This window comes from Falco punctatus, assembly GCF_963210335.1.
Source record: "Falco punctatus genome assembly, chromosome: 4".
NCBI classification, from domain to species: domain Eukaryota; kingdom Metazoa; phylum Chordata; class Aves; order Falconiformes; family Falconidae; genus Falco; species Falco punctatus.
The window spans coordinates 81,878,325-81,900,274 of NC_137583.1; the positions used below are offsets into that span (position 1 = coordinate 81,878,325).

The following is a 21,950-nucleotide window of genomic DNA, read 5'->3' on the forward strand; positions in this document are numbered from 1 at the left end:
AGCAAATGTGACACCTGTCTTAAAGGACAACTGTAAGGAGAAGCTGGGGAACTACAGGCCTGTCAGCCTGACCTTAGTGCCAGGGTTATGGAGCAGATCATCCTGAGTGCCATCACATGGCATGTACACAATGACCAGGCCCAGCAAGCATGGGTTTACATGAAAGGCAGGTCCTGCTTGACTAACCTGATCTCCTTCTACAACAAGGTGATCCACTTAGTGGATGAGGGAAAGGCTATGGATTTTGTTTACCTGGACTTTGGTAAAGCCTTTGACACTGCATTCTCCCAAAGAAACTGGCTGCTCATGGGCTGGATCGCTGTACTCTCCACTGGATAAAAAGCTGGCTGCATGGCCAGGCCCAAAAAATTGTGGTAAATGGAGCTAAATCCAGTTGGTGGCTGGTCACAGGTGGCCTTCCTCAGGGCTCAGTATTGAGGCCAGTTCTGTTTAGTACCTTTATCAGCGATCTGGATGAGGGGATCCAGTGGGCCCTCAGTAAGTTTGCAGATGACATCAAATTAGGCAGAAATGTTGATCTGCTGGAGGCTAGGAAGGTTCTGCAGAGGGATCTGAACAGGCTGGATCCATGGGCCAAAGCCAACTGTATGAGAATCAAGAAGGCTAAGTGCTGGGTCCTGCACTTGGTCACAACAGGCTTGGGGAAGAGTGGCTGGAAAGCTGCCCAGAGGAAAAGGACATGAAGGTGGTCAGCAACAGCCAGATGAATGGGATCCGACAATGTGCCCACTCGGCCAAGAAGGCCACCATCATCCTGGCTTATATCAGAAAAAGTGTGGCCAGTAGGACTAGGGCAGTGATCGTCCCCCTGTACTTGGCACTGGTGAGGCCACACCTTGAATACTGGGTTCAGTTTTGGGCCCCTCACTACCAGAAAGACACTGAGGTGCTGAAGCGTGTCCGGAGGAGGGCAATGAAGCTGGTGAAGGGTCTAGAGAAAAAGTCTATGAGGAGCAGTTGAAGGAATTGGGGTTGTTTAGTCTGGAGAAGAGGAGGTTGAGGGGAGGCCTTATCACTCTCTAAAACTGCCTGAAAGGAGGCTGTAGAGAGGTAGGTGTCAGTAATTTTTCCCCAAGTAGCAAGCAACAGAACAAGAGGAAATGGCCTAAGTTGTGCCAAGGGAGGTTTAAATTAGATATTAGGAAAAAAATCCATCACTGAAAGGGTTGTCAAGCATCAGAACAGGCCACCCAGGGAAGTGGTTGAGTCACCATCCCTTCAGGTATTTAAGAGACATGTAGATGAAGCACTTAGGGACATGGTTTGGTAGTGGACTTGGCAGTGTTAGGTTCATGGTTGGACTCTATGATCTAAGGGTCATTATCCAACCTAAATAACTCTATGATTCTATAAACACTAGCAAACACTGTTGTAGAAGTCACCATTATATGCTGGTTTAGTTTCTAATAATTTTTACTCCTTTTAATAAAGGTGCTGTATTAATTTTCTACCTCAATCACAAACTGCTATCACGACTTCTCAGTAAGGGGGTACTATCTTCAAATTACAGTTGAATTCTCTGCATACATTACACTGTGCCAGAGTTTGATAGGGTTACCAGACATATCTTTGAAACATCACAGATTTAAGTTAAAAAAACCCAAAAAACCAAAACACTAAGACCTCTGGAAATCAGAAGAACCCTGGAGAAAGCCTCTTCAAAGTATCTGCACTACTTCCAAAACCGGAAAAATCTTTTGGAGTAGGCAGACGACTGCAACATTCTGCCAGACTTGGGACTTCACCACTCTGGGCAGATCAGATCATGGAATGTGCCTAGTGTCATGCACTCATTGTCATAACCTTCCTGGAAATTTTTGTTTTCCTGGTCTTCCTGCATATGCACATTTATTCTTCTCATCCACATCCAAGCTGTGGAATTCTGGACCACTCGAGCACTGCTCTGCTCCACATGCAGACTCAAGCTGCACCCTGACTGCTTGTCTGGCTGAGATTCCTTCAGGCACCTTCCACTCTCACTCTTCATGCACTGATTAACTCCAAAAGCTCTAGATAGCAAGTAGGTAAGCAGGTAAACAAGAAATTATGATCCACTCCAACAGATTCCTCAAAAAGGATGACAACACTAGGACTACAAGCACCCAATACTTGTGTGTATACTTGCTGCCCGTTTAGATACAATCTTTAGCTCCACCTGCTTTCCTAATCCTTGCTAGCCTATTCAGCACTCCTCTCAAAGTGAAATGGCTGAAATTAATTAATTGAAATAAATTTCAAATTATGAAAAGACTATTTATAAATCACAGCTGTCCAGAAGGCTGATCTTAACATACCTATGTGTCTTATATCAGGTAAAAAAAATATTCTTAATTTCATATTTGACATTGACTTGGAGAAGAAGGTGGAAGGGCAAAGGTTCAGTAGCATTTGTAGTTGTTTGGTCACCTCCCTCACACTGAAAGCAGTAAGTAAAATCTCCATAAATAAACTCCTTATGCTGGATGACCTCCTGATAATCTGATACATCATTTCCACTAAGCCCAAAAACCACTCACTCAACAAGATATAAGATAATGGAAAAAACAAACCAGATTACTTCAGGTAACAAGCTTCAAATACCAATAACTTTTCTTTTTCTATTTGCATCCCTTTAAATCAGCTTGTGATAAAAAACTGCAGTATAGATGCAATGGAGTGAAATAAATTCCTGAACCCTTTAAGCAGGGAGAAGCTTGAAACAGAAATTTCTTAAGGCTTTTTCTTAAGTACATAAATATATCGTACCAATAAATCTGCCATAGCTCTATGCCCCATGTTTATTGGTAAAAAACTGGCACCACATTTTAGTATTTTTACAAGACTTGAAAAATACTTGGAGTGCTTATGAGATAATTATCTAGGAAATAAAGAGCCGAAATGAAAACATGATGGTATCCTCTGCAAAACACAACAGAAGTGCTGTCTATAATATGTGGAAGTAAAAAGCTGCACTATAATTTCAGCTGGATCAGTCAATTTTTGTCATCTCATTTACAGATAATAATGAATTACTTAAATAGTACATCCAGCTCACGGAATCCTCATCCAACCAGATACAACCAACTCGCAATACATTCTGTAAAGAATTCATCCACATAGCAGGTTGGATACAGGCCAAATATACACACATGCCTATGCAAAGGCAGTTCTGTCTGAACTTGGAATACTCACTCAACTGCAGACTAAATTTCAGCCACTTTGCTGCTACGTTCAGCAGCTTATGCCATAAAACTTGAGCTAATAAATCCTACTAGAGCCAAAGTAGCTTCACTGCTAGCTGTGTTTTCCTTATGTTGCACTCCTAAAGTCTAAGTGCTAAAAGTACAAAAGCTGTCAAGAGTTAGCCTGGATGCAACACTGACCCAGTAATAGTGAATAGCTTGATCCCTGCTGAAGACACTGAAGGCACCACTGGGTGTTTGACTTGCATTCATTCCTCCCCTTCCATCCTGCTCACTGGCTTGGGTACTCTGCTACTCTAAAATCCCTGGACACTTCAGTACATTGGCAGGATTCTGCAAAGAAATTGCTGTGAAATTAAGAACTCTGAGTCACAGACTCAGGACCAATTCTGTTTATTAATTCCAGCTTATACAAATTCTGCCAAATCACCTGGCTTCAGTCAAAGCAGGTTTCCCAGGTGCCCACAATGATCACTTTTTGCCATGACTCAGCCTCCATGTACCCCCAGATTGGAGGAAGTACTTTAAAAGACTAATCTCACAACTTTAAATACTGATTTCTTTATATACAGACTGATAATTTGATCACGTGTTACCTGCACAGTAACATGTTACTTAGTATGCATAAAATACACAGTTATTTTGTACTTTAGAAGGTTACACTTCACATAACTGAAAATGTTACATTATGACTGAAAATAAGTGAAGAATTTCAAGAAAAAAGTGAATAAAGACCATTTTATCACATGCACTAAAAGCAAAGAAACTTGCAAAGTTGAGTAAAAAAAACAAACAAAAAAAAGCAAGTGCTGAATTTGTAAATCAAGAGTTCACTCTTTTCTAAAAAAACCCAAACAAACAAAACAACCAAGACACATCTACATTCTAACAAAAATCAATTAAGGGAGGTCCTGTAGTACAGCCTATGTTACATTGAAGAATAAATTAGATGATCACAGCATTCCCGTCCTTTTACATTCTATGATTCTATTTACCTAAAATAATGGAGATCTAAGATGATCATTTACAAGATCAACTTATACTATTGTAATGAATTATGAAATATTTTCCTCAGAAACTGACCAAAATGACCAACATTATGCTTTGCAATGTTCGAAGTGAAAAATAATTTTTTCAATACTTAATGAGTTGTAACTACCTTGCTTGACAATAATTCTTGTCTTTTACATACCGAAATGTAAGATCAATTAATTTTCATAATGGTTAGCACATTTTTCTATCCTGAATTCCACATAACAGAAGCACAGTTAGAAACATTACTAAAACAGGGTTTTATTTAGCTGCATGATGAGTCACACTATTACCATGTGTTAAGCAGATACAAATTGCAATTGAGGATAAAAAATGAAAACAACCTGCCTTTTTCTCCTAACCAAACCGGAATACTCTGTTTACTAGTGAATCTGCATTAACAATGCACACACACTTTTTTTCAGCTGAATTCTTTATTTCCTAACATCAGAAAAAAAAAAATCTTCTTTATTAACGAAGATCCCACTACCAGAAACACCACCGAAGAAATAGAATTTAAAAAGAAATCTGAACTGAACACATTTTACTTTTCTAACTTTTGAAATTATGCTTAACATAACCCACCCATCTTGATAAAAGACTTGGGAAGCACGTTAACCTTACCATAAGGGTGTTGGGGTTTTTTCTTGTGTGTGTGTCTGTGTGCTGGTTTTGGCTGGGATAGAATTAATTTTCTTGTAGTAGCTAGTATGGGCTAAATTTTGGATTTCTGCTGAAAACAGCATTGATAACTCAGGGGTGTTTCAGTTACTGCTGAACAGAGTCAAGGTCCTTTCTGCTCCTCACGCCACCCTACCAGCGAGAAGGCTAGGGGTGCACAAGAAGTTGAGAGGCAACACAGTCAGGACAGCTGACCCCAATGGACTAAAGGGATATCCCATACCATATGACGTCATGCTTAGCATATGAAGCTGGGGGAAGGAGGGGGAAGGGAGGGTGACATCGGGAGCGATGGCATTTGTTTCCCATGTAACTGATACACATGATGGAGCCCTGCTTTCCTGGAGATGGTTGAACACCTGCCTGCCAATGGAAGTAGCGAATTAGTTCCTTGTTTTACTTTGCTTGTGTGCACGGCTTTTGCTTTACCTATTACCGTCTTTATCTCAACCCATGACTTATCTCACTTCTACCCTTCCAATTCTCTCCCTCAGCCCACCAGGGGTGAGTAAGCAAGTGGCTGTGTGGTGCTGAGTCACCAGCTGGGGTAAAACTATGACAGTCTGGTTAAATCTTAGAAGGTGTGGTTTTATTTAAAATATTAAGCAGGTCTATATAATGTGATGTTTATAAACTTTTAGTTCTTCAAAATATTCATATTTTTGTTTTCAAAGCTGTTTCAAATACCCCAAACATCTGATTTATAAATAATATTCTATTTGAAATGCTTATATTTGCTACAACATCTGTAAATATTCCTCCCCACCATTTCTGACCATTGAAGAAAGAAGAAGAATTACCCCTTCAGGATTATATTTTGCTAACACACCACTGCCATGGAATTCTTCTAAGACATCCTTAATTTTCTTGGTAGAATCTGGATAAAGAATAAAGAGAGAGAAAATGAAAACAGAAAACTGATTTACATAATATGAACTGTAATTAAAGAAAAAACAACCAAACTGCTAATAGTTTTTCTCAATCCACATTAGTAATTTTCTCTAGTTGTATGAGAGCTGTGGGCCCAAAGAAAATGAGAACATACTATACCATCTTACCAAACACTGTAAAAATCAGCAAATAAAAACAAAACACTAAGAAACAAACACCCTTTGACCCAATCCTTAACTATTGCTAAGTAGCATATTTCTGAAGGAGTTGTTTGCAAAGATTATTTCAAATCACTTTTCTTGTCCTTGAAACCCGAGTCACCTACAGAATACGGTCATTCCCAACAGCACTATTAAATCTCCTCTGGCACAGCTGTCAGGGAGAATAGGAACTGTCAGAGGAGCCAGGTACTATCAAGATAAAGGGGAAACTCAAAGAAAAAAAAAATCTTTTTCTGCAGTCACATCACAGAAAACATATGTTGCTATCAAAATATCAACTTTGGCAGATGTCTTAAAATATTCTAACTACTGTCAGCTACTTCAGGATTCAGGACAACTTTTTTTCTAACAGAATTGTGCAAAATCCCTGCATTTCAGAAGCACATACATCTAACCTTTCCAATTTGTTTTCAATTGTCTACATGTAGAATAACAAAACAGTTATTTCAATAAGTAGCCACTGCATAAAACCCTTGAACGCAGACTCGGTTAGTATACAAGATGCACATAACCAACTTTTTCCACTTTAAACATCTCAGCAATACAATAACAATAATTGTAACTTTTTTTCTTTAAAAAACAGTACTTAAGTGCATAATGGACAATTGTACATAACGGCCACAACACTGAAGTAAACCATGAACTAGTAATGAGTAGCAGATGCATTACAGGAACAAACAGGTAAACTTAATGGCTGCACGTTATTTTTCACGTCAAAACCTGGAAGGTTTGGTTGCTTCTCCCTGAAATTAGTTCTGTTCTTGGTGCACTCTTTGCTTCTTGTAGCAAAGAGTACACCAAGAACAGAACTATCACATGAGCAATTAGTTAGACACTTAAAATTATAAACATTAGGACCTAGTCTTACTAATTTTTTAATTATATCAACAAAATACAGCATCATAATAGTTCTGAAAAGTTAAAGAAATTCAGCACATTAAGCCTGACTCTAAAAAGTACATTCAGTAAATTGTGTGACGTGGAAAGAGAAAATGTAGCAGCAAAGGATTTGAAAATATTTTTATAACAGTTTCTAACAGTTATGTAAAACAGGGCATACCACTAAAATTCAGTTTTAAGAGGTGCTGGAGTTGGTTCCCTCCTGCCCATACACAGTTTACATTGTAATAAGAATGGCTTTTCCCAATGTTTATCATTGTATGAAATTTTCTTAAATAAAACCACCCAAGACTATGCATAGCCTCAATAAAAAATTATTTGCACTAATATGTCTGATGTATTTCAATGTTTCTGTCAACTGTAAGTAACAGAGTTTAGCCGGTCTCATGGGCAGACACAGCAATTTAATTACTTGATAAAGTCATCTATAGTCTTATTGCTGTGTCATTTGAAATACAGCAAATAATTACAACTTTATGTGAAAAAAAGACAGATTATATAAAAAGAATAAATCTATATTTTAAAAAGAAAATTTTAGTAAGAGTTGTAATTAGAAACTGATGAGTTAGATACTTACTGATTAAGACAAGTAAACAAATGGATAACTGACAAAAGTTTCTTTTTTCTTGGTCTCTATTATTTCAATACATTTTTCAGTAGTCATATACATGGTATTATGATAATGAAATCAATAACTATGAAAGTGGCAGTGTGAGATGAGCAGATGCATGACAGAGGTGATTGGACCTCATCTTAAAAAAAAAGATTTTTCTCAACTCTGGAGGAAAGAGGTTAAACACACATCAAAAAGACAGAAAGGTCTCCTCACAGACCTTTTATTATCTGAAAAAAACACTAACTAACTAACTAAAATAGAAATGACCCACTTTCTAGTGGCTTTAAAAGTGTCTTGATGTTTTCTCCCAGCAATGACCGTGCTTCTTTCATTTCATATTTCACCAGATAAAGTCTATTCATCTTTAAATGAGGTTTATGTCTATGCAACTGTGATTAAAACCAAAAACCTGTGTTATGTTACTTACTAAAAATAAATAAATTTACTATCTACTTGGTATGTATTTACTTAGTCAAGTATCATTAAGATAGTAAATTAGATCAAAAAATAGCTGTATTCCAGCAACAACACAACTATTCACTTTTTCTGTGCATGAGCTTAAAAAGCAGTTGCACCCCAAAACCATGGCTAATTCCATGCTCAAAATAACTGTCAAGAAAAAAGGGTCTGTGGATGTACATTTTGCTTTAGTTGTCCCAGAAAGACTCTTCAAGAGATTTCCACATTCTGGACAGGAGCTGCATTTATTACGAGCACCATGACATACATTTCACAGCCAAGGCAGAACCATTTTTCACAATCTTTTGTTCACAGTCATTCAATCATTTTTTCAGTTCATGTGACAGTATCCAAACTAACATGAATAGAGATCTTTCAAAATGCTCAAAATAACATATCGATATTTTCAGTCAAACACCAACTGACAATCTCCTGCATGCATACTCTTCAGCAGTGCTGACATTCCTCAGAAAAATCAATTCTTCCTCAGCCTCTAGTAGGCAAACTAGTATTAGGAACATGTTCCATCTTTAATAAGTTCACCTAAAAGGATATGAAGAATAAGGTAATTTTCAAGTTTTAGTCTTATGTGGGGATCACATTAAAAAAACCCCAAAAAACAAAGAAAAAAGAAAAAGGAGAAAAAATACAAAATAAATACAGGAGACATCTTGGAAAGCTCTATGCCTATAAAAATGAGAATTTTTTATTGGAGTTTCTCAATTCCACTTTGAAAAAAAGAGTCAAGTACATGTTTTCTGTCAGAAATAGATAAAAGTTTCCAGAAAATACACACAGAATAACTAGACATTTTCCTAACTTTTTTTTCCTGAGTTTGCTAGCTAGGAAATAACAATGTTATGGGTTCCATTACAGTTTATTTAGTCTGATCCAAATAATCTACATACTCACTGGAAAATGACAGTGTAAACACAAGCGTCAAACAAGAACAGAACCTATGTTCTTGCTGTTACCTACAAGTACAGATGTTTTGCATAACTTAGCAACTTACCACCTTGTAAGCAGTCTCAATAAATTCATAAGCACCACTCAAGTTAAAACTCAAATACGGTCTTAAACTCTGTTGTATTACCCTTATCTGTTTTTTACATCAAGGACAAAACCCTTCTTTGTTGAAGTCTCTGTATTCCAAGCTCTCCTCAAGAGAGACAGTTTCTAAATGTGTGTAGATATAACACATAGACTCTGCAGTGCTTAAATTCCATCTTATCTGCAAAGGTATAGCTGGCACAGTACAAATTTCATATAGCTTTAAATATGCAGTTTGTTTCATGAAACATCTCTTTTTTTATTTTAATCTCACAATTTTATTATTTTTATTACCCACTAGCCCAGTGTTTTGAGTGTTCACTCAAAATGTAGAAGACCTTCAATTCTTTCCTCTGCCTGAATGGATTTAAACCATTATCGTTCAGCCTGTCTTCTCTTGCAAGTTGATAGAATGCAGTAGTGTTCATTTAGCCAAAGAGGTGCAGGAGAAAAAGGGAAAGTGTGGTGCAGGAATCAGAACTTTCTTTGGATGAGGTGACACTTGGTTTCCTGCCTCATGGTCCGGTGAGATCGGGGCAGAACAAACAGGCTAGGCATGGCGTGGAAGACTGCTAACTGAAAAGCTATTACTTTTCAGTTATATATATATATATGCAGTTATATGATTTATATTATATATATAAATATATATATTCAGTTATAATGCTACAGAAATCCTACTTTAAAATAAAAATTCCAAAACAATAGATATACAGGGGAGACTTGGGCTAGTGTATTGTTTCAGAATAAAGGCAAAACAATTAAAATAACACCACTAAAAATAAGAAACCCGCAAATGCAACGTTAAAAATGTCAAAGCATCTGATTTTTCCTTAACTGTGTTTCAGTGCTAACAAAGATGCTTTTTGTAACCAAAGACAAATTTACATACTAAGTTCAAAACTGCTGAAGATTTAGCCCACATTAAAAAATATTATTTGTTTTTTAAAATAACTCAACTTTAGATGATGGAGCACTCAGCTGAGATGGGAATTTGGTGTACCATTTCTCCCATAAACAGAAAACACAAAACATAAGAAAAGCTCGCCTGGGTTGCATGCTTTGTCTACATTTTCGGCCCATCCTTTCAGAAAAATCCTTGATTTATTTTTTTTTTTTCTTAAAAAAAAAAAAAAGACAGGCTTATGAGACAACATATATAAAACTCAGCATAAATCACATGCTATGTAATGAAAACAGTTTTACAATTTAAAAGTAAATCAGCACTAGAAAACAATGACTGGAATATAAATATTTCCCTTATAAATCCAGATACATTTTTCAACCTCAATAGACATTCATAATCACCTGCATACTTATTGAATTGTAACTAATTTTAACACCTACAATAAAAAGTAGAGTAATAAACACTTTCTACCTCTAGATCCCTTTTATAAACTTTATACAATATGAAAAATATCACAGGCATTCAAAACCCCACCATTGTCAAGTTCAGAATTTATATATAGAAGCTGCAGAGAGATTTTCTTTACATCATATGATCAAGAAAAAAAGGTTGCAACTTTCAATACACAATTTTCTGCATGCCAACAAAGCCTAGCTCAAACTTGAAAGCCCTGCTTGATAGATAAGCCAATGAGAAGCATGGGGAAAAAACCCAGCATCTGTTGAGGTTGCAGTTTTCATACGGATTCTTAATCTTCTCTGGACTTTTCTTTCTTTTTTGGATGCAACCATCTAAAAATATATGTGTGTGTTTATATGTACATATAAAAAAATTCATACACACAGCTTTTTTCCTTTTGCATAGTTTATTTTATTCAGAGAACTGGATAATGGTTTTGCTCAAACTATAACTATGCTTGATCTAAGTTTTACTGCTCTAGAAATACCAGTATGTTAAAAAGGCTGAGCCTGCCAACAAACCTGTATGCAGCTCGAAAGGGTAAAAACTGTTCATCTTCCAACAAAAAAGGTTCTTCCAGTAAAACATGGTTTACCTAGCATGACTCAGTCTTTCAGCTTTGTCTGTGTTGGTAAGAGATCCCGGATGGTTGACATGAACCAGTGGTAGGCAGTAGCTGACACGTCCTATGCTTCCCATACATATGCAGGCTTACTGGCAAAGATCTTTTAATATAGGTCACACTTTGGTTTTGGTTTGTGACTTATGAGGGGTCTTTTCATGTAAATTTCACAAAAGAAACAAACATTTGAAACCTTAAGTGGGATAAGCACTCTATTTTGGTTGTCTTGTAAGTAGAATTTAAAACCTATTGTGGTCTTTAAAAGAGCGGCCAGGCTGGAAAGGCAGCCACTGTCCAGTGGCTCCCTGAAACTAAAGAATTTGAGTGACTACACCCTCCAGCAAATCATATTCCCATCAAGTTCTGTGACGATTAGAAAAAAGCCTCTTAGAAACACAGGCAGAATTGGATGCTGCTGCTTAAATAAATAGGGTGGCAAGTGACTTCTGCAACAGAGAATGGAGGAGGCAGAAGAGGCAGGTGAGGGAGGTGGGAACGGTAGCTACTGCTGCAGAGGACAACTTCTTCCTTCTGATGCCTGATCCAGGAGTTGCCTTTTCCACCCATCCTCCCTGCTGTGGCCCAACATCACAAGGAAGAAGATTGATCCATTTTACCCATTGTTACACACTAAGTGATACTTACACAGACAATCAAGGAATTGTTTGTGAAAGAAAACCAATACTGACTGCATGTGCCAGCACATCTTTAGTCCACATTAATAAAAAATGACCACCAAATCCCACCTCCCTACACCAGATGTTCAAATTAAAGTATACAGCAAACAGCAGGGACTTTGGGGAGGAGTAGGGGGAGGCTTAATTTTTGTCTGCTAGTGGGATAAGCTTTGAAAGGAAGTAGTAAGTAAAGGACAAAAATGTACTCCAGGACTTGAAAGGAACTGCAAGTAATTCCTGTGTATATTAAAACATTTTGAGGCAAAAAAGAACTCATCTTACCTTTGAAAATAACTACAGGTAACAACTTCTTTCCAACTCCTTTGTCTCCCATCATTCAGAAAATTAAGGCTGAAACAATTGGAAAGATCCAAGGTTCAGGGTTTCAGGGTGCTGCATGGCTGGTGGCCCCCCTGGGGCCAGGACCCTGTGGCTGCCCCAGGGACTGTGACACTCCAACAGCCAGCAGCAGGCAGCCCGGGGGCAGCCCCAAGCCTGGGCACCCCCGAGGCTGTCAGCCCAGGGGCAGGCATGACTCTGGGGAGCTGGAGATCAGCCTTGCCATGGTGTTGCCAGGGCACGGCTGGCTGCCCCCAGGGGGCTGGCATGGGGTCCTGGGCCATAGGCAGGGTCTGGGAGCTCTGAGGAAAGCTGGCCAGGGACTGTCAGGCCTGGAGGCAGCATTTCCTCATCCTAAATTCATGAGGCCAGAAAACCATGATACTACACCTCAATTTAATACTCAGCTTCAAAATGTGCTATTTGTGCACATAGTTAACATGCCATACTTCAGAAACAGCTTGCTCTGAGTCCGAGAAGGAGGAGACACCCTGGGAGACCTTCCAGCCCACAGATCCCATCACCCTGTTTGAGCCTGAAAACTAATACAAACCTTCAGCAAGCAACTTTGGGGCTTCATCTTTCCCTTTCTCATTTCCTGCTTGTTTATAGCTGGTCACAATATCTGATACTGGCTGCCAGCTCATAACCTTTCCAGTTAGAATGATGGTGAAACCATTCTCTATTAAATTAAGTAATGCTGCTGACGTGTTTCACCTCAAACACTAACTTTAAGCGCAAGCTTTATAACAGCTAAGAATCAAATCAGTTTGGTTTGAAATTTAGCATGTATTATTTCTGATTTTAAACAGAAACAGAGAAATAGCTTTATGAGTTGAGAATATTTGTACCAGTTTTGACATCTACATTTTAAAAAATAGTCTAGCTTGCTTGTTTCTATTTTCCCCAAAATTATTCTTTATAATTTTTAATACGTATACTTTGAACTCATTTAACTTAAATTACGGCTTACTAATTATTGAATATGAAGTATATTCTTATATACATATGTACTTAAACATAGGTCTATTAGAAAAAATTAAATAAGTTTTTCAGTTATTATAAAAACAAGTACCTCAAAGAAGTGAAGTAAGAATGGCACAGGATTGCTCACATGTCTAAAATTAAATATTTTGCATAATCTGTGTCAGAAATTAGAAATATTCTGAAACATTTCAACTAACATGGAAATAGATACCCATTAATATTTTATAGAAGTCCACAAAACAAGAAATATAAAAAATTGAGAAAGTAAAATTAAGGTAGCATTACTATGTAACCTTTCCAAGCCTCTACAAATAGGCCTAAGATACTTTATTTCTGCCTAACACATTAGTTTTATTCCTGACCTTTTTTCTATTAGCAAACTTTAGCTCCCCCACCTATTCCTTCAACAGGTGCTTACTAAAAAGTGATACACAAGTTACTCATATTTCCACATATACTCCGAATATAAAATTGCCAAAGGGTTATGCAATACCAAGGCATACAAAGATATTAAAACTTGTGGGTTTGAATTTACATTACCACTTATAATTATCACACATCATATGAAATACAGTAACTGCGCAATGGGACACTGTCTGTGAAGTAGTTTAAGCTAACACATTTCACCTGTTTGCCATGAGGGCAAGTCAAAATTGCTAACATATTTTACCAAGGTACTATGGCTTCTTTTGATTGCCTGCCTTTATTTTAAAACACTTGGGGGAAGCTGCTCAGATGATGTAAGTTGCCCTGTGCACTTGGGTGTTTGTTTCTCTTCCCTGTTCCCCCCATTTCTTTATGAGTGGACTGCCTTAAAGCCTCTGTTTTATCACAAGACAATATCAAAGCAAGATCTTGTTCTTCTGTTCTTCCAGGCATCGCAGACATCTTGAAATGGATTTGTACTCTTCTTGAAGAAGATTTAATGCTTACTTTCTCTTCTTTTCTCCATTTTGCTTTATAATGTTTCTTGCTTCCAAAGTATCACATTTATTTGACTTCTCCCCTTAAAAAGTTTTAACGGTTTATGCAATGACAGCTCTTGACATGCTATGTACTAAAACTGTATTTCAGAGATGAAATTTTAGCTCTCAACACTGGAGGCAAAAATTCTTCTGACTTCTACATAAGGCAATTTGCTTAACATACAATAATTTGTTATCTTATGAATAAAGGAATATAAATGTTTAATTAAGGAATTATTTTTAAAACTAAAAATCCAACTAATTTGGTTTTAGTCTCATGGTTTCTGATCTATTAAGACATGTCTTTCTTCCATTTATAGATGCATTTTCTATTGCAAACTAATAAAATCTGCACTTCTTGCAGTCATGACTATTATAGTTTATCTTGGAAACCAAGGCTTTAAAGTCAAATACTTACTTATGCCTTAAAACTAAAAGAATTACCAACATGAGTACACATTGCTCTGGTTCTTGAACTCCAAATGATGAAGGTTCCTACACTTGCTGAAGATACGTACTAGTAATGAACTGTTTTGCTTATTGTGGCCGTATGCAGTACATATTGCTTATTATACGCTGTATTACCTGTCTGTTCTAAATAAGATTCCTCAACTTTTGTTCTTCATGATCACATGCTTTGTATAGTAGTGAAGAGCAGCTGAAAGTGTTCATTAGAGCCTGTTCTCCCCAGACTCAGAGAAACAAGCCTTGACAAGTCTATCAGAAGTTTTTGAATGCTTAGCAGCAATCAAAATATTAAAGAATTCTATCACTCACTGTAATACTTTTATTGTATACTGTTATTTTTGCATGCCCAAAATTCTCTGTCGTCTGACTAGATCTGGATGTGGAGATGCCTCATGATACAGTTATATATACAGTGTACACATACATACATACAATGTTGCCAAGCCCTTGCATTTTAGATTATATATACATGCACATATACATACATGTTCAATTTGGTGAATTCAGATGAAGTTTTGAAATCAATTGGATATTGCCTGAGCTAACCTACCAATTCTCAAAAAAAAAAAAAAAAAAAAAAAATCAGCTTAAGGTGGCCGTATACAGTCTGTGGAAGGGAAAGAGAAAAAGTCTCCTCTGCATACTATATATCTTCGGACACATACACAGATTTGGCCACTTGGGGCATTACATCATACTTTTTATCTGGTAAAATTGTGCTCCAGTTTACAAAATAAGAAACTGCCTGAAGCTTCATGACTCAATACTCCTGATTAAAAAAAAAAAAAAAAATTAAGATCATTCTTGCTTATATAAAGCCTTTTAAATTTCTATTTCCATTGTAGAGGGTGTTTAAGTTTGTGTGTTGAAAGTGTTGATACTGCAACAGCAGTTCTAATTTTCCACCATTTCTGCTGAGAATCTTGTCATAATTCTATTTCGTATACAATCTTTGAGTACTTAGAGTATTACAGGTGTTAAGCCTGGAAAACATTAATATTATAGAAAGTTTAAAGTTATTCACTGAAAAATTAACAGCTGTGTTGTCCATAGGAATGAAGCAGACATCTGCCTAGGAGCCACAGCCTCCCAGCCACTGCTTAATTACAAAGGCACAGTCTGATGCCGAGATTGTTTCTACTGCAGTATTTACACATACAGCTACCATATAAGGGTACTGAAAAAGCACAGTGCTAAATAGATAGAATCAAAAAATAAAACATAACAAACAAACAAAAAGGCTACAGCTGAACAATACAAATCAAACCTCTCAATTCCGCTTCAAGATCTAACCCTGGGAATAATATTGTTCTACTAATGCCTGGGAATTCGAAGTTTAATGAAACAAGGGACTGATAAGAGGCTACTAGTTTGTTTTTATTGTATATTAGGAAGATCGGGAGTTTTTGTATTTCCATTACTAAAGAAAAACAATTCAGTATTTAATATTATACATTCACACATTAATATATACCTTTTTATCTTAACAATTGCCATGGCAAACCTATTCTAGAAAGTCTGCTTTGTATTCATTACTCTCTGAAACAAATGTTTCAAGTACTACTTCCACACATCTATCTTCTAGCTGTGGAGTTCAAAATTTAAAAAAAATTCTGTTTCCAACTAAGCCAGCTCTGTGTCCAAGTTCAGTACAATTAAACAGGTCTTTTACAGCATTGCTATATCAAGTCTTTATTATGGCAGCATTAAAAACTTTCTCCTATTAATTAACTTCTTTATCTCATTAATTTCTTAATACACTTTACGACAATATTAACCACAATAGACAACACTTGAGAAACAGAGAGTACAGGAGAGAGGTACTATGTATGGACATCAAGCAAAGGAAAGCTCTCAAGATCCATACACACTCCTGGAGAGCTGTGTTCTACTGATCATTGCATTTCCAATCCCTTCTCTTTCACTACAAATACATTAGAGCTGAATTCTTTATCTGCCTTAGTTCAAAGGGATTTAATCTTCCACCTTTCCAATTTAATATCAAAGCTGGAAAAGATAATTCTTTGCTTATTCCAGAACTCTACAGAGACAGCAAGCAAGAATAAACTTTATAATATAGTCCATTGATAAAGGCAGAATTAAACCCTACTACCAGGACTATTTGTAACTTTATCCAATGACATGTTAATGTTAAAAAAACACCAGTCCTCAGAGAGGCGCACTCTGAAAACGACAGCATTTTCATGGGAACTCACCTGGCAAGTTAATAACACTATTCAGATGAGTAGCTCCCTCAAACAGGTTTAAAGAGCTCTCTAATCATCCTAAACAATTATCTACTTCACAATATAATTTAAGCAGTTTAATACACTTGGGTTAGTTGCCCTCCAGAGGCTTAGAAGCCAAAGCCCATTTGCTCTCTTAAGCTTTATTTCTTTCTCTGTTATCACTTTCTCGAATTCCCTAATCAACTAATAAAACAAACAAAAAGAACACATAAATTCTCAGTCATCTTTGTTTTAGTCCCTCAGAAATATCTTTAATCCTGAAATTATCCTATAATCAGTTTTCCATGGTTTTATCCCATCAATCTGTTCCTTATTTGTATTTCCCCACTACTTCATTTTTCTCCAGTCTTATTCTTCAGGATAGATGTTTGCTCTTCTGTGTGCTACCACCAATTAGTAGTTTTTTCTGAGATATAGTAGTACACAGGTATCTGTTTTTTAAAACTTGTCTGTCCAGCACTATAAGCTTACCTCCTTGAGTTTGAAACAGTCACCACGTTTTACTTTAGGGAAATGGATTGCATTCAGCAAATCTGAGTCATAGGGCAGACAGACCTTTATTCAAAGGGAATTGTCTTGAGAAAGGAATGAAATGTACTACAGATCTAGACTGATTTCTGCCTTAAAACACTGATGATGGACTGTTGGATAAATATACTAGAATGAACGAACAAAAATGTAGTTATGAAGGCATCATTTGAAATGGATGAATGCCAAGTGACTCCCACTTACTAAACAAGTTTAGTCACTGAGTGTACAGCAAAATATATATATACACACACACGATAATGTCATGAAATAAACCTACCACCCAACAACCCAAAAGCCCCATCACATAAACTGGGGAAATGCACCTTGTACTAGAAATGCATGTAACTTAACTGAGTGAAGTGTAAAATAAGGTTCTGTGAATCCTGAATACGTACATAGCAAGAGAGTTTCTTACCTACAAGAATACCAAATGAGATAAGGAACTTGTTAAATAAGTACAAAAAGTAGTTATAATGATGAACACAAGATTTCAGAACATTTGCCATGGCCTAGTAGGAAAGGAATGTTTAATAAAACATGGCAGTGCCTGTCTTTCCTTTAATATGGCACAGCAAATTCCATTTACAGCAGTAACTGTTGCTATAAATACCCTTGAACCAGTTACATTAGAGACTTTACTAAAGGCACACCCAATACACCAGTATCAACAACTTCTTTATTTATCCATTACAGTTCTCAAAAAAACTCCATATTAAGGTTAGCAGAGTATCATCATCCCTTTCCAGTTCAAATGAATGCATAAGGCAAATCAAGTCTTTTTCCACCTTTCAATTTTTCAGAATGAGATCTTAAAACAATGACTGATAAACTTTGGTGACAACAAGAGACAACAGGATCTTTCATAAGAACACATTCCCACAGCCTAATTTCTGTACCTATCAATCATTTGGCTTTCTCACCTCAGAGAAGTCTAAGCAGATCTTTCTAAATGAACTGGAAAGCTCTTTGTGTTTGTTGGTTTTTTTTTCCTTCATCTTAGATGTTATTACCAAATATGTTGAAAATGTCTCTACCAAGAGAAAGTTTTGTCTACTTTGAAGACAAAAGTTGCAACTGTGGCTCCTTTATGCATATTGTAGAGATAAAACTACAGTTGCATCAGCACAGACCTCAGTTTCACAGATTTGAGAAGTACTCTGACTCCCTCTGTGTCAAAAATTTACTTGAGGTATCAAAAGTAGCTACATTAAGCCAGTTCCATTAAAGCCATGTGAGACAATCATGATTTGACTGTAATGTGACCATGCTGTGAGCTATTTTTACTTCTGCTTGCTTATATAACATTTTTAGTATCTTTCTCCTCTATAGAAACATGCAGTTCTATGATAGATTTATTATAAAATGGCATAATACATATAGAAAGAATCTTAAAGAGCATGTACTGTCCTGATTTATTCCATGTAATTATTTACATGTAAGCAGCCACTATTAACACTTATTGTAAGTACAACAGTGATTAAATCACTATTTTGTTTTGTTTTTGTTATAATGTAATTTTGTCATTTACCTGTCTGTCTTTATTGTTGGAATATCTTTTAGTAATTTCTGGCAAGGTCACCGAGAATTTCCTCACCGAAATCTATTTCCAAATCACAAATGAGTTCCCCATCATAGGTTAGGTCTTTCCTTAAATCATCCCTGCCACAAGTCCTGCCAACAATCAATAACCTTTGGAGCAAGAATCATTTATCTTGCCAATCCATAATACTACACCTTAGGGAAAAAAAATTAGGAAGGAGATAAATCAATTTACTAAAACACCTTTTTCTGTCACCTAGGCTTCAAACTACAAAGATATGACCCTAAATTAAAGTCAGTGTATACTGAAAAAATAAATGTCTATTTACTGTAAACTTAATATAAACTTAACATAAGCTTACTGAATGTTTTATGAACATGTAGCCCTAAAATACAGGTATTATAAAAACATTAAGTTATCTAACCTTGTAGCAAAACACCAGTAGCATGACACTGACATTCATCAACTTAATGTCACCGCAGAAAAAGAGACGACATAACAGTAATGAACTAAGAACACTCGCAGGTCCAGGATTCAAATTTATATCCATTCCTAATCCGTCCACGTCTCCCTCAGTTTGCTCACACAGGACAGGTTCGTTTATTTCATTTTATGTTGTTCAGTTAGGAAGATGAAAAATTATACTGTCCAGAGCATATAAGATCAAGGTAATTTCACCAAATGTGTTCTAACAGGGCAAAATCAAGCAGAAAAGACATGAGAAGGAAAGCAGGATGAAAAGTTTATCACCAAAAAGGATAAAAGGAACAAGAGAAGACAAAGAAAAGATGGAGAGAAAGAAAAATAGGAAGAGGCAGATAAGAATTCAAAAATAGCAAGACAAAACAGAAAAGGAAAGAAAAGTTGATTCTTCTGATCATTTTCCATTCTTTCACCTTTCTCCTCTTTTGCTCCTTCATAACTTTTCCCCCCAAGTTGTAACTACTGTGTCTTAAAGAGAAAAAGCTCTCTCAGAAATGCTATATGATTTACAAAGACCTTAAAGGATTTTAAAGCATGTTCTCATGATTTTCAAAGTTTCCAGAGACCTTAACTTTCTGATGATCTAAAAGGATGACTTCCTTTCCAGAATAAGGGTATTTCATCAAATGCTCTCTACATGAGGGGAAAAACAACAGCCACAAAACACATTGCAAGTTAACATTCAGAAATATAAAAAGTTCTATTTGGGAATAGGAAATTATAGTCACGAGCAGAACCTTGACTTTTCCCAAATTTTGTATTCATCATTAACTTCCAGCTGAACATTCCAAATGTTCTGCAAGTCTAATTATTAAACGTATTTAAATGCAGTAATATGTTAATAAAATAGTTTGATTTAGGCAAAGAAAAAGAATCAAGAGCTTGATTTGAAATAAATTGACTTAAAAACCTGGGAAACAGACTAGCTGAGAGGGAGCTACATTCCATTTCCAATGGAGTTACTTTCCAAGTAAATGGAAGAGTAAATCATCTGTGAACTCTCTGGCTCAAATGCTAGCGGAGATCAGGCTTTTTAGGCATAGCTTGCCTTGGTTCAGGAAAAACTGAGGAAACAAAGTTGTTTGATTCAGTGTAAGACAGTATAAAGAAAAGAATAAGAAAACAAGACTTCAGAGCTTTGTCAAAGAATGGTAAATGAAATGTTTTAGACCCTTCTCTTGCTTTTCAAGCTGGTCTTTTCCTTTCCTGTGGTATGTTTGGTTTTAGAATTAGACAAAGCAAAACAATTGAATACCTCGTTGTAAAAACTCTGCTCTAAAACATTTTAACTCAATGATTATGTTCTTGAAAAAAGACATTGCCCTGGAACCTGCCAGGCATGCAGTAAGTGCAATACGCAGTAGACAGCCTTATGAAAAGATCTAAGGAATTCCATCTCAAGGGAAGATAAACTTTAATGTCTATAGGGACATTAGAGTTGAGAAGTATGGTTTTCCTTGAGCAATGGTACCATGCTTTATTGGGGCCTATCATATGCTTTAAATATCACTGTATAGACAAACATAAAACAACTATAAAACCAGAATTTACTGAATGCTATTTAGCAGGTAACATCCTTCCCTAACAAATACAATAAAAAATGGCATGTAATTTTTACTTGGCATTTAGGATGATCCAACATGGCCTGTTCCACTCCTCCTGCCATATGTTCTTGTTCATTCCCTTACAAGGTAAATGAAAAGCTAAATTTTGAAGCTTGGGTGGGGTCTCTGATTAGGCATATAAGACTGCTAGCTACATTTATGCTCAAGTTTCTCAAAAGAGCAGTAACTTGATTTTGTTTTAATGCTTTTCTAACATTGTGTGCACTTAGTAAAAATAAAGCTTAGCACAGACAGTACATTTAAAAAAAAAAAAAAAAAAAAAAAAAAAGAGACAGAGAATAAATGACTTACTAGCTTTCAATATGTATGAGATCATGGCTTTGAGATAAGTCATATAATAAAGACCCAGTCTCCTGAAAGTAGTGACGCACAATCCTCTGCACTGTTAAGAAATATGCCAGACCCTTGTCAGAATATCTCAAGCTTAGTGTCATTCACTGATAGCAAACCAGAGAATATATTCATATAAGTCATACTAAAATAATCTACGATTTATACCCCTTTTCTCTGTCTTATAACGAACTCTAAATCTGAAAATAAAACCCCACCCAAGATAAGATACGCATATGAATATAAATAAAGTGGCTAGACAGGAGGATAACTTATTTTAGACAACACAGTAAAGGTTGAAATTTTTGAGGCTCCCTTCAGAAATCAGATGACCTAAACCAAAATCCTAAAGGAATACAGAAATCTCTCTTTAATTATTTTATTTATATTGTGACATTTACATATAAGACTATGCAAATTATTTGCTTTTGTCCCATCAAAACTATCTCAATGTTTTTAGTACAAATTTCCTTTGTTAAAAAGAAAAGCAAATGCTTCAGTAGATAACATATTCCAATAAATCCAATATTCATATTCTTTGACAATCTGATTTCACTTTACTTCCCCCCCAGTAAAATACTGAAATATTTAATTCTGTAAGCATCCAAAAGTTTCAAAAGAAACACTGCAATGTTTTCTTTCAAAAGAATTTGTTGCTCTGTGTGCCTACTAATAGAAATATTTTGCAAAGATGCTCTGATTAGCTTGAATCAGG

General features: G+C 36.2%; 1 protein-coding gene across 7 annotated transcripts in view; it reads right to left on the reverse strand.

The window, feature by feature from the left end:
• The window catches only part of DGKB (diacylglycerol kinase beta), a 389,225-nt gene that overhangs the window by 317,767 nt on the left and 49,508 nt on the right, over positions 1-21,950 (reverse strand). For all 7 annotated transcript variants that reach the window (XM_080383930.1, XM_080383931.1, XM_080383932.1 and 4 more), the window contains one exon: positions 5,717-5,793. In XM_080383930.1, the coding sequence (XP_080240056.1) occupies positions 5,717-5,793 (77 nt within the window). The remainder of the gene's footprint in view (positions 1-5,716; positions 5,794-21,950) is intronic.